The sequence below is a fragment of the Typopeltis vanoorti genome, chromosome 1 (genome assembly GCF_054136105.1).
Source record: "Typopeltis vanoorti isolate ZY-2024b chromosome 1, IOZ_Tvanoo_1.0, whole genome shotgun sequence".
In the NCBI taxonomy this organism is placed as follows: Eukaryota; Metazoa; Arthropoda; class Arachnida; order Uropygi; family Thelyphonidae; genus Typopeltis; species Typopeltis vanoorti.
The window spans coordinates 191,291,925-191,306,162 of NC_143549.1; the positions used below are offsets into that span (position 1 = coordinate 191,291,925).

General features: G+C 35.7%; 1 protein-coding gene across 3 annotated transcripts in view; it reads left to right on the forward strand.

Moving 5' to 3' along the window:
* The window catches only part of LOC150110723 (uncharacterized), a 218,339-nt gene that overhangs the window by 69,259 nt on the left and 134,842 nt on the right, over nt 1-14,238 (forward strand). For all 3 annotated transcript variants that reach the window (XM_090395972.1, XM_090395990.1, XM_090395981.1), the window contains exon 4: nt 10,728-10,800. In XM_090395972.1, coding sequence (XP_090252098.1) covers nt 10,728-10,800 — 73 coding nt within the window. The remainder of the gene's footprint in view (nt 1-10,727; nt 10,801-14,238) is intronic.

Here is a 14,238-nt window from a genome sequence, read left to right on the forward strand (position 1 = left end):
ATAACTGTATGTCGCATGTCAAATCCCTCCCACTATCATTATGTAGAGATTGAATAACAGTGGACCAAGGACCAAAATCTTCTCCACCATTCCCGAGATACTGATTGGTCGATAGTTGGATGCATGAGTCTTTGCACCACCCTTGTGCAATGGGATTACCATACATTCTTTCCATTCCTATGAAACCTTCCCTGTTCTGAGACTCAAATTATATAGCCTGGTCAAAGGAATAGCCAGTTCAGCTGAACACTCCTTTACCTCCCATGCTGATATCCCATCAGTCCCTATTGCTGATTTCATATTTTTCATATATTCAAACTGCAATGTTCCTTGCATATGGAACATTGCAGTGAACTCAATGTTCCATATGCAAGGTTGATATCTTTTAGCAAAATGGGCACTCATTAGTTGAACAATCACTTCTGCATCAGTCACTCTCATACCTTCTGCATTCACTAGTAATTCTTTCAAATTCATTATTTCTTTTACTAGCAGCATAATGACAGAATTCTTTTGGGTTATCTTTAATTTGCAGAACTATCTTTTCATACTCAGACTTTTCTTTCCGTACAACACTTGTGACACTTCTAGCTTGCTGCTTATAATTATGATAACTGACATCATCCTTATGTACACGCTATTCCTTCCACATCATCTTTTACTTATGAATCTCTTGCTTAATTTGATTAAACATCAATTTCACACCTCTATTTATTCTTTGAACTCTAGGGACACATTCTGAAATGGCATCATTTAAGTTTTTTTAAATATTTCCCACACAGTGTTGATATCCTTCCCATCCAACAACTGATCCATGGCACAGAACCTAGCATATTCCTCAGTTGATCATAATTTACTGCTTTGTAGTTCAGCTTGTAACCTTTTTTGCATGGAACATTCATAAACTTAGACACCTGTAATATATAAAAATACAGGTTGTCTGACAAAGAACTCCAGGGTTTTCAATGATATTTATTTTATATTTTGAAGCAGAAAGGTATGTAGCATATTATCAAAGTACAGTGTTAAAAGTTTGATTACTTGTTAGTGGAACTCAATGTGTGCACCATTTACAGTCCTACAGACATAAAAATGGAATTCTACCTTAGACGACACTCAGATAAGCATATCCATAGGTGTAGCATATATTATCAAAGTACAGTGTTAAAAGTTTGATTACCTGTTAGTGGAACTCAATGTCTGCACCATTTACAGTCCTACAGACATCAAAATGGAATTCTACCTTAGACGACACTCAGATAAGCATATCCATAGGAATTGCTTCTGTTGTTGCCGTTATTCTATGGCGCAGTGGGCAAGAGACTGAATTTTTTCTTTGATATACAATGCCTTTTACGTAGCCGCAAAGGAAGAAATCCACTGTAGTCAAATCAGGACTGTGCAGTGGTCAAGCGATGAAACTTCCTCTGCCTATCTATTTTCCTGGGAATCAGTTGTTGAGTACAGACCACACAATTGCTGCATCATATGGCAGGACTGCATCTTGTTGAAAAATGAGGCCCTCCACATTCTCAATCTGGGAAAACACAAAGTTCTCTAGCATATCCATGTTATTAACACTTGAAATAACAGCAACTATAGAAGCAATTTCTATGGATATGCTTACTCGAGTGTGGTGTGAGGTGGAATTTCGTTTTGATATCTGTAGGGCTGTAAATAGTGCACACATTGAGTTCCACTAACAGGTAGTCAAACTTGTTACATTGCTACATACATTTCTGCTTCAAAATGTCATAAAATAAATTTCATTGAAAACCCCAGGTTTTTTTTCGGACACCCTGTATATAATAATAATAAACAAGTATTATTATTAAGAACCTTGGATATGAATCTGTTTACCAAGATTATTAACTTGGTAAAATTAGTTAATAAACTACTTGGTGTTGGATTCTAATTATGTAGAAAATAGAATAAATGTTGTTTGATTCAGAATCCAACATGACTTTCCGTCACAAGAACTATATTTGTAAATATTATTTAATGTAAATAACATAAATTATAATTGATATCATATAACTGCCTTAATTATATCAAGTTTTTAATTATTTAATCAAAAGAAAGTGTTAATGATAAAGAGGTTCTGTATTAAATATTATTAAGTTATTTTATTTATTGTTATGTCAATGTTATAAGAACTTATATTTGTAATTTAACTACGCATTTATTGGAATGCAAATATTCTATTTATTCTTTTCATGAAAGTTAACGTTATGTAATAACTGAATGTAGTTATATAACCTAATGTAACATTCGCGAGAATGTTTACGTCTATCGGTTGTCATAGAGACGCGTGGAAATACACGAGCACGTGTGAAGGGAGCGTTTGTAGAGGAGAAGAGAAAATAGAGACGTAGTAGTAAAGGGGAGTCGGAACGGAACTTTGGAACTATAAGGTAGCAAGGAAGTAAACTAAAGAAGTAGAAGTAATTAAAAGATTCCTAAGGATAGGAGTTGAGTAGATATTTTCTTATATAAGTGAATCTTATAGTTGGCTGAAAGCAAAACAAGCCGTAGTAATAAAAAGAAATTATTGCCGTAATCGGATAATTAGAGAACTGGACATTCAAAGAAGAATACTGAAAAAATCCAGTCAGTCTACAATTACGACTTATTTCTGTACTACGAAAAAAGGAATTGTACGGAGTTAAACTAGTTGATGAATGAAAAATAAGAATAATTAATGTACCTTATAGTTGTTATCTGGAGTTTTTGAAGCGCGATTAGTAATGTTTTAGTTATTTGGTATCTCGCAAGTGTGATAAATACAATTTGAAAGTGTGCTCACAAAATATTGGAAGTACTGAAGATTATTTCTGGTAAGGACAGTCATATTAGTTTATTTCAGTGTATGAAGATTTGAGTATTAGTTCCGTTGCGCTGTTTCTAACATTAACTGTAGCATACCATCGAGGCTGAGAGTTGAAAATATAGACATTGAAATGATATCTGCCGTGGTTAGTGCCTGTTATGAGTTAATCGTAGAGTGTAGTTGAGAGATACAAGGAAACCGATTAATTAAGAATTTCTATTGTAATAAGTTGGGTATAGGAACTTTGTGATTCTGAAACTGTGAATTTGTATGTGAAAGTTTGGAAGATTGGATTAATATGAATGACTTGACTTGATATGCTAACTTGACTGGTTTGTCATATTTAGAAGTGGAATTTATGTAATTGTTATATAATCATATATTAAATGTTTTGTTTGTTAATTTAAATATTGTGTTTGCCTGAATTTCTTTTCACTGCACCGTTCACAAAAATTCGGATCTAGCGGGAATCCCAGAAGGAAAGAAAATAAATACCATCAGCCTGAATGAGTGAAAAGACTGCTAACTAATTTTGAATTAACCCTACTAATTCATATAGACTTATCTAAGGATAGAGTGGCGCAGTATAATAGAAATTTCTCTACCCTTAGATCAGTGATTAATTTGCAATTAGTTTTCCTTATTTGATGAAAGCGACTTTTAGCAAGATGGCGGATTCGAACGTCGAGAGAAATAGTGCACACATTGAGTTCCACTAACAGGTAGTCAAACTTGTTACATTGCTACATACATTTCTGCTTCAAAATGTCATAAAATAAATTTCATTGAAAACCCCAGGTTTTTTTTCGGACACCCTGTATATAATAATAATAAACAAGTATTATTATTAAGAACCTTGGATATGAATCTGTTTTTAATAAAACAGATTATTAACTTGGTAAAATTAGTTAATAAACTACTTGGTACACAACTGATATTTCAATGAGATGAGGGTAACTCGGTTTGTATCTCAGCTCACCTACTATACAGTAATATATGAATTGGTGCTGGAGCATCACTGGAATAAATGTATTAGTCTTAATGGAGATTATGTTGAAAAATAATTTTGAAATTATGAATTTGTTTTTTCATTGTTAGGCCAAGAACAATTTCAGACCACCCTCATACTTATCAAGAAAATATATTCTTGTGTAATCCATTATCCAAGTAAATGCAAAGTTTGCATTATTATATCTTCATGACTAGGCTACTTGTATATAGAGGCTGTTGACTTCACATTAATTGCCTCAGTATCCCATAACGCAAAATACACTTCGGACATATATATTCTGGTGTTTAGGCTTATACATTGATTCTCTAGCATCGTGTTATTGTTAAGGAAATTAACACCATAGACTATATAATAACTAAAAATATTTAATTATTACTTCCTATATTTTGCCAAATGGGTGCTTAAGGGTCAAAGCTGTATATCTGGGAGGAGACCTCCACATAGCCTTTAAAGGAATGCGGAGAACCGACCAGGGCTTCTGACCTAATGTCCAATTCTCACCTTCTCGTGGTGCACCCTGTCAGGTATCTACCTGGATACTGAACGAACGAGGATGAGCTGACAGTTTGGGATTTAGCCGACCAAATTGTAATTCTTATTGGCTTAAACCAAATTACAAAATGATGGTACAACATGACAAAATTTCATGCTGGCTGGGCTGTCACCCGGTTAAATAAGCCCCCCCCCCCCATTGTTTTCACCAGGGAACCAGGGTGAACAGCAAAAAGTCAGCTACTGGAACAAATATAAAAAAATCTGAAAAAACACCTCAACTCGACATCACCAGAGTTAAAGATCGGTACTATCAACATAAGAAGCCTGAATGGCAAAGAAATGGAGCTAGCTAAGGAATTCGATAAGTACCAGATCGACATAATAGGGGTGACTGAAACAAAAAAGACAAAAACTGGTGAGATCTTTCTGAGCAATAAATGCAAAATGTTATAATCAGGCAATGACAATCAAGGAAAAAGAGTAGCCATAGTATTCAACACTAAATACGAGGCTAATCTTCTTGAATGGCACGCAGTCTCAAGTAGAGTGATGTGGGCAAATATCAGAATGGGGAACTGGACAATGAGACTTATTTGTGCCTATGGTCTCACAGAAGGTTCTACTAAGGTAGAAGTTGGGGGAATTTTTTGAGTCTCTAGAGAAAGCTACTGACACAATGAAAAAGGAAAAGTTGGTTCTTGTTGGGGATCTAAATAGCAGAGTAGGAAATGATTTTAAGTAAGAGAGGCTGTAAACGTTGTGCGCTACCAGTTTTATTAGTGTGGGGGATTTTTTTTGCAAAATTATTTACAATATCGTTATTATTATACTTAGTAACCTGCAAAAAATGGTGGCAGCATTGTCATTCCATGACTTTAATTTGGATTTCAGTCGTTTTGTTAAGTGTGAGGTCTGTTATATGTATTCTTTCGATTACATAAATGATTTGTGGATATTTGGTGAGGATGGAAGGAGGGTGTGTGCGAAGTGTGACCTGAACGAGGAGTTGATGAATTCAAATATGAAATTGATGACAGAAAGTGTTAGTAGCAGAATTGTCGTGGAGAAAATCGATGCACATTTGAAAGAGAAGGATGGTGAGAAAGAGAGGTGAAAAAATGTTAAAAAATCACTAAAAAAGAAAAAGAGTGATTTGAAAACCGTGACGGATGTTAAAAGGGACGAAAGTGAGGTGAGAGTGGTAGAAGGAAACGAAATTGAGAGAAGGAATGAAACTAGAAATGGCGTGACACAGAAATCGAAAGAATGGATGATAGCGAAAAAAGAATGAATGATAGTGAAAGTTCGATGCATGTTGGACTGAAAGAACAGAAACAAAGAAAGATGAACGAGTGTGAAAATGGGAAGAATGATAGCAAAAGTTGGACACATGTTGGACCGAAAGTACGGAAACAAAGAAGGATGAATGAGAGGTAACGTGAGAAGAGGGGGTTGAGAGTTAGAAAGATTGAATGATAGAGAGAATGTGTCGCGAGATTCGGAAGTTGAATTGGATTGGATGAGGCAAGAAATGAAATGGATGCGGAATGAAATTATGAAAATTCAGGCAAAAACTATTAAAATAAATAATGATGGAATGAAAGAGTTAATGAAAGATGAGCGTGTGGCGTTCTATGGCGACTCCATTATTAAAGATATGGCGGAGGATAGAATGCACAAGGTATGTTTCCCAGGCGCTAAAATGAGTAGAGTGATTGAGGCATTGGATATGAAACAGGAGCGAGCAAAAGCGTTAATAGGTACGAATGATTTGAGAGAGGACAAAGAGTGTGTCAGAATGGATATCAGGAGGCTGCTTAGAAGGATAAAAGAGAATAGTGTGACAGGAAGAGTAGTTAGGATGTTGCCTATGTATGACAGTGGTGAAATGAGGCAGAGAGCAAGGATTTTGAATGATATGCTGGCTGAAATGTGTGAGGAGACGGGAGTATAATTTGTTAATGTGTGGAATGAGTTTGAGGGACAAAGTGAGCTGTATGGGAGAGATGGACTGCATTTCAGTGGTTATGGTGTGAGTCGCTTGGAGAGACTGCTGCTGGAAGGTAGAGAAGTGAATATGGAGAATGAATCAGATCGAGTGGGAAGTGATGTGGTAGAGCAGGAGAGATTAAAGAGGTGGTTATGAATGGTGAAGTGAGTGGTAAGTATAGAAAATGAGAGAATGGATGGACAAGGGTACACAGCATGAAAAAGGTGGATGCTCCCGAAGGAGGTGAGCATGTGTAGAAAGGAATGGGATGACCAGTGATCAAGAGGAAACAGTTGGAATTGAAAAGGGTGTTAAAATGAAGAAGCAGAAAGGGAAATGGCCCCAGTCGAGCATGGAGAGATCACATCGAGGGAGTAGTAGTATCAGTGGAACCAGCGGTAGATCCAGAAATGAGCTGTTGTGTTTGTATACAAATGCTAGAAGTATAAGAAACAAGGCAGATGAAATGGTTGCACTAATTGCGTTTGTTCACCCAAAGATTGTCGGAATAAGTGAGACATGGTTGGAAGAGGATGGCATCCTGGCAGGAATAGAGATGGAAGGGCATGATGTGTTTCGTGAGGACAGAGGGGGTAAAAAGGCAGGGTGAGTGCTATTGATGATAGAGACAGAGTTATGTCCATATAAAGTGGAGATGCAAGAGGGAAATAGTGCCAGTGGTTTTGAGGCAGTATGGTGTGAGATTGAGGTGAATGGAATCAAATACTTGGTCGGATGTTGTTATAGACCAGGTGACATGGATGGTGGTGATAATGAAATGTACAATCAAATTAGCCAAATAAATAAGAAAAGGGTGATCATTATGGGTGATTTTAATTATCGCAATATAGATTGGAATGATGAGATAGCAACTGGAAGTAAAGAAAATGAGTTTCTTGAGTTTTTGAGGGATAACTACCTCAGATAGTATGTAACAGAGGGCTCACGAGGATCGAGGGTCTTGGATTTGGTCATCTCATCAGAGGATGTAATTGTAAATGAGGTGTCAAATTATCCACCAATTAGTGAGAGTGACCATGAGGTGGTTGCCAGCAGTGCAAGGACCTCTGTGAGAAAAGGGTTTATTTGGAACTACAAGGTGGGGGGGATTATGAAGAACTCAGGAAACAGCTTGCAGGTGTAGTGTAGAATGAGGAGTTAGCTGGAAAAGAGATTAATGCAGCTTGGGTTATTTTCAAAAACTCTTTAGTAGATGCAATGTCTAAATGTATTCCAAGGGTGAGAAGGTTAAATAAGGTGGGTGTGAGATGGATGAATAAAGAGATTAAGCATGCGATATAGAGAAAAAGGGCATTGTGGAGGCAGCATAAGAGAAGTGGAAATAGCCAATTCCATGAGGTCTACAAAGACCAATCAAGGAAGGTGACTTGGTTGGTGAGGGTAGCTAAAGAGAGGTGTAAACAGCAGTTGGCTAATGAAGCCAAAAAGAATCCTAAGGAGTTCTTTCGTTATGTAGCCAGCAAAAGAAAGAATAATTATGGGAAGATGACATTGATTGGATAAAATGGTCCAAAGAAGCTGATGCAGAATGTTTGGAGGAGATACTTAATGAGCAGTTCATAAATATCTTTCAATCTTGTGAATGTAACTTCATGGAGGGATTGAGAGCAGTTGATGATGGGGAGGAGAGACTGACTGTAGGATGCAAACTGAGATCATTTTGATTATAATTTTCTGTCAAAATGATCTCAGTTTGTATCCTTTTCTACTTCACTACTTTTTGTATAATGTAGGATAATCATTTTTTTTTTCTCTAATCATCATCATTATGTATATCATGGATTTAGGCCTACCATGACCTGTTCCAGCCTTAGAAGTCGTCGTTGAAACATTTAAGAGTTCTCTAATTATCTGCAATGTATCAGGCACTGAAATTACATTATACACGTCTTCAAATTGAGTAGATTGAGTACTTCTTCTGTTGGCACATTTGTAAAAAGAGAGACTGTCAAAACTAACCATTGTGTCAGAATCCTCGAGTTTTAAATTTTTTGTCTTCGAAATGAAATCTTCAGAGTTTTTGATATAAGAGGATATACAGTTCAAAAGCAAACATGATATTTCATGTTTGCTTTTGATCTGTATATCCTCTTTTACACTTTTTTACACTTTCCAGGGGACTGATAGAAAAAACTGTATATAGCAGGAAATGCAAAAAAACATTAAAAAAAAGGCTAAAAGATGACTTACTGCTAGTATATGACTTTACATACTAGATTACAAAATTTAATAACTGAAAATAAATGAATTTACAATTACTTACATTTATGTATTTAAAAAAAAATCTTTAATTGTTGATTGTTTTTGCTTTTTCTGCACTCTTATAAGTTCCATCTCCCTCTCCACAGTGTATAAGGCATTAAATGCCCCATCGTCTCCTGATACACTTTCAATATACCGCCTGAAAACAGATAGCTTCCATTGCTTCTTTACTAGTGGGGATGGTAGGTTCTTGATCACAGGCTTCTTCTTCAACCACTTCTTCACCAAGGTGGTTGCAAAGGATGTCTTCTACACTTCGTACCATTGATGTGATCACACCAACATCGACATAGTCTTGAAAAGAGGAAAAGTCATCCATCACATACCAGTTTTTGGGCTCTGATATATCTTCTTCTTCCTCCTGTAGTTGTTCTTTCTCTTCTACAAATGTAAATCCTTAAACCTTATCCAACTGTTTCCAAAGGAAAGAGTTGGATATCGTTTCAGGAGTAACATGCAATCGTGCTTTGGCCACATAATTCATGGCCTCAAGGAGTGAAATGATCATTTGTTTTAGGTCCATACCATTATCATGCATAAATACAGCCTTTTCAACAAGCATTTTTCTATATTTCCATTTAAATGAATGGATGATGCCCAGATCTAATGGCTGAAGTTCACTTGTACAATTAGGGGGAAAGAAAACTAATCTAATGTTTCTGTGCTGCAGATCTTTAGGGTGTGCAGGACATTTGTCTAGCAGTAGTAGTATTTTGCCATGATTTTCCAACATTTTAGCATTGAAAGCATGCATGGTGGATGTGAAGATGCTGCTGGTCATCCATGCTGTGCTGTTGGCATCATGCTTAGTAGGCAGATTTTTCACGTTCTTAAAACACCTTGGCTTTTTAAATTTACCAATTACCAGTGGAGGTAATTTTTCTGATCCATCAGCATTGACCATGAGCAGAACAGTTACCTTCTGCTTGCTGAGTTTTCCACCATGACACTTCTCTCCTTTAAAACACAATGTTTTACTTAGCAGAATGTTATAAAAGAGCCAGTTTCATCAACATTGAAAATATTTTTCGGTTCGTAGTCCTGAATAATAATCTTTAGTTCATGTTTCCACTGGTTTACAGTTTCTCCTGCAACACTGTTACTTTCTCCACACACTTGATTATACACAATATTGGGACGAGTCGTGAAATGATCAATCCATCCATTTGACGCAGTAAAACCATTAATTTCCAACCTATCAGCAAATTCAAGGGATTTCAATCTGAGCATAGTACCATCGACTGGAATACCCAATGCTCTTGTAGAAACAAACCACTCCTCCCCAAGTTTATCCAATTCATCGTATGTCGATGTCCGGATATATTTTCGTTTTTTTTGACATAGCACTAGATTGCTTTGTATTGAGTTCATTGCTTGATATTTTTTTACTATCGTGTTCAAAGTGGACACGGAGAGTTGAAGATCTTTTGCTAAATGCACACGTGTTCCGGCATGCCAAACTACACATTGCAGAATTGCCATCTTTTCTTTTACCGAAATACATTTTTTATTTCATGGATCACCTACCACCACAACTTGAAAGCAACTATCACACGCTAAATTACTTAGCAGAAATTCTGCAATATCAATTCGTACTGTGATTGAAAAATCACTGTATCGCTCATCACTGCTGCAAACATGCAAGTCACCGTGATGGCAGAAACGAAACTACAGCCAAAAGCAACGCCACCTGGGAACAGAAATGCACAGATTTCTGCAGAAATCGATTTGAATGAGAGGAAATCGATTCAAAAATCAGTATTGCCACCCGAGAAAAAAACGCAAATCACGGGAAATAACTTCCACATCAAGTTATTAAAAAAATCTTTTGTGTAAAAAAAAAATTGCACACTGCTTTTAAATTGAGTACACACTCACAAAAGCAAAATGCCTCCTCTTCCTGTTATTCTTGATTATTTATACTACCAAATAAAATATTTTTTCCCATACACATTTGTATTTGATGATTCATGTTAGTCTGTGAATTTGGGGAAAAAATTCTTTATATCTGTTTCCTTTAAGTTTTTCAATTTTATTGATGAATTTATACTTCATATGAAATATAACATTAAAAGAATCTAGAAAAGAAACATTTTTGTGTATATTTGTGTTTTCAGCATACTCTGAATGTTATAGGAAAGGAATTCTTTACTGAAGATGGTGCATCTGACCATGATTTTATCATTAAAGGTAAGCATTCAATATAATTGTTAACTAATAACAATTAAAAATAACTGCGGTTTTAAGGGTTTTTTTTCCTGTTTCATTTCATTGCATTGAATATCCCAATAGTTTTCAAATTGGGTAATGTGTTTAGGGATACTAGGAAATATTTGTATACTTGCTGACTATTATGACAGCAGACTAAAAAGAAAGCAGATATTGAGTTCCATATAATGCAATGAGATTTTATCTATTAAACATTATTTTAATTATTTTACATGCTATGAATATAGTTTTATCAAGTATAACAGTCAGTATTACTTGAACCACAGTTTGATATTATTATGTGACATATCCAAGGAGTCCAAAGACTCATTGAGGGAAGCTACAGCTCTCCATCTCTACCACTCAATCCACCAACTACAACGAACCACAATTACCTCATCTATATCAATGCTATCTGCTGCCAACTATTATATTTTCACAATCACAAACATCCATGCCCATGGTGGGATTCGAACCCGCAGCCTTTTGGCTAGAAAGCAGATGCGCTAACCACTTGGCCAACCAGGCCAAGTGTCTTTAGACAAGAAAACACTGGTAGCAATAGGCTTGTTAGAGCAATATCAAATTACAGATTAAGTAGGTGTTTTGTTTACACCATGAAATACTATTATGAACAACACAGAGGAATATCAGTAATTAATTTATTGAGTACACCAATATTTCACTGGATTTCCAGTACTCCAGAGCACAGATTACGATTATGGTAAATTCAAATTGTAACTGTAAAGGAATTAATGTCCTCATGAGGCATCTTCTAGGAGCCAGATATTAACGAAGTTCTACTTTCTTTAGCTGCAACTGTTCTGACAGAAACTATCAGGTCAGGCAGATCAAATCTCTCCATTTCTTTCTGTCCTCCCAAATTCTTCCTTCAAAACACCGTGATGGTTCGGGTTTCTCTTTTTTAGATCTTCTCTTATCTGGTCTCTCCACCTTTTCTGTGGTATTCCTCTTGGGCTCTTCCCCTCAAATTTCATTTCATACATTTTTCTTGATATTCTTTCTAAGTTCATGCAAATTAGATGTCCAGACCACTTCAAGCAAGAGTTTGTGAACATTTCTTCAACATTTTTAAGCCCTGACTTATTCCTAATGTTCACATTTTTTGTCTTTCCTTGTTTTGCCAACATTGTCCTTAAAACTTTCATTTCCATTGCTTGTATTCTTCATGTCTCTTTTTGTTACTTTTTTGTCAGTCTCCATGTCTCTGCTGCATAAGTCAAAATGGGAAAAAAATAATTTTTGTTAATCAAAATCTTGCACTTAAGCAGGCTCTTGCTCTCCCAAAATAGACTGCTTACATTGCTAAAAAAAGTTTGACCTAGTGAAATCCTCCTCATTATCTCCTAGTCTAAACTTCCATCACTAGAAGATATACTTCCCAGATATTTGAAGTTTTTACTATTCTTGAGATCTTGCCCATAGAGTAACAATGTTTACATTTCTGCTACGAAAGACACAAAATTAATTCAGAAAAATCGGGCTAAATGTGATGTTAGAAGAATGACAGTCACGCACTTCTTTGGTAAATTAATGCATTTCTACTAGGATGAGGTTAGGAAAATCATTCTAAAAGTCTTTCAGAGCTATGGTGACTAGGTAAGCACGACTGTTTTCTTATATGTAATCCTGTATGAAGGAACGTTGAGAGCATGGTATTCCTGACTTGGTTACAGTTAATCATAGATATTGCAGACACAGGGAAATTTAATACTCCAAGATGTACAAGAGGATGAAAGCTGATAGTTGGATGTGTGGTTTGAAAGTAGCATGGAGATTCAAGTTGCCAGGAAATTTCGCTATCTTTTTTATATATTCTGAATATGATCTGATATGTCTAGGCCATGAGGTGAGGCCAGATAGCAAACACATCTAACTAGCATAGCCAAACTGTTGGCTTATGTGTAGCTGTATTGGGTGATTGATTTCCAAATGATGCCACACTTGCTAATGAACTTAAATACCTTTTGCAGCACTTTTATAGCAATTGACTATAAGCCCTATAAAGTAGATTGAATAAAAGGTATATATGGATAGTGTTATGTTGATAAGATTTTAGTTTGCATTCTAAACAATATTGCAGTACAAGTGGAATGCAGCAATAATGCTTGCAGTTTTTACTGTTGGTAAAAGACTAGTAAAGCTCTTAAGCCTAACCACGCTTCATATTAATTGTTGAAGGAAAGCAACATTTCACTTAGCAGCAAAAAGAAGAATCAGTGAATTGTATATATTTCTTGTGTCATCGGAAATAAGATACTCGTAGATGATTTTAGGTGGGAGATTAATTTCATCACCAGGTGTGAGACCACCATCCTGCTTATTGGAAACCTGAAGTATCCTGAAAAATGTTAATTTTTTGTCTTTAAACCAGGATTTTTGGACTATGCAAAATATATATATATAATACACACAGACACGCACATACGAGGGTGGGCTGAAAAGTTCTCAGCCTAACAATGAAAAAACGAATTTCTAATTTAAGAATTATTTCTATTTTTCAACATAATCTCCCTTAAGACTAACATTTATTCCAACGCCATTATTGTGTCCTTGTAGTGGTTCTCAGTAAGATCTGTAAAATACCTGTCTACAGTTGCAATCACCTCTTGATTCAAAGAAAAACTCTGACCAGCAAGGAAAAGTTTTAGTTTTGGGAAGAGACAGAAGTCAGAGGGAGCCAAATCTGGGGAATAGGATGGATGTTCCAACAATTCATAGTGCAGATCCCTTAATTTTCCCATTGCCAAAACATTTGTGAGCAGGTGTATTGTACTGATGATAGATGATTTTTTTTTTTTTCTTCTGCAAACTGGGTCTTTTCTCACGAATTTTTTTGTCTAGTCTGGTTAAAAGACCGGAATAATATTCCTTGGTTATAGTTTTACCCTTTTCAAGATAATTACTGTATTTTTCGGATGATAAGACACTCCCCAAATTTATGAGAAGATTTTTAGAAAAAAATATTTTATTATATAAAGATATTTACAAATTCTTACTTAATTTTGATTTATTGTTACAATCATTTGTATTAGCAATATTCAGTTCATCTTCACTCTCAGTACTATCACTCGTCTTGTTAATGTCACCATTCGTATTAGTTTCGTCTGAACTGTTGTTGTCAATCCCTTCAAAAACTGCATCATCTTCAGTATCATCCATCGCATTACTTATCCTGCATTTCTTAAATGACTTTATAATCATCTCTTCTTTCACAGCTTCCCATGAATTTTTCACCCAGGTACATACTTCTGAAATTGTCGGCCGTTTCATTCATCCTATTGCTGTAACATCGTGATTTGGCTTTGCCATCCATTTGTTCCACTCTTCCTGCCTAAAATTTTTGAATGGGTTATTAATAGATCCATCCAAGGGTTGTAATTGACTTGTAAGGCCTCC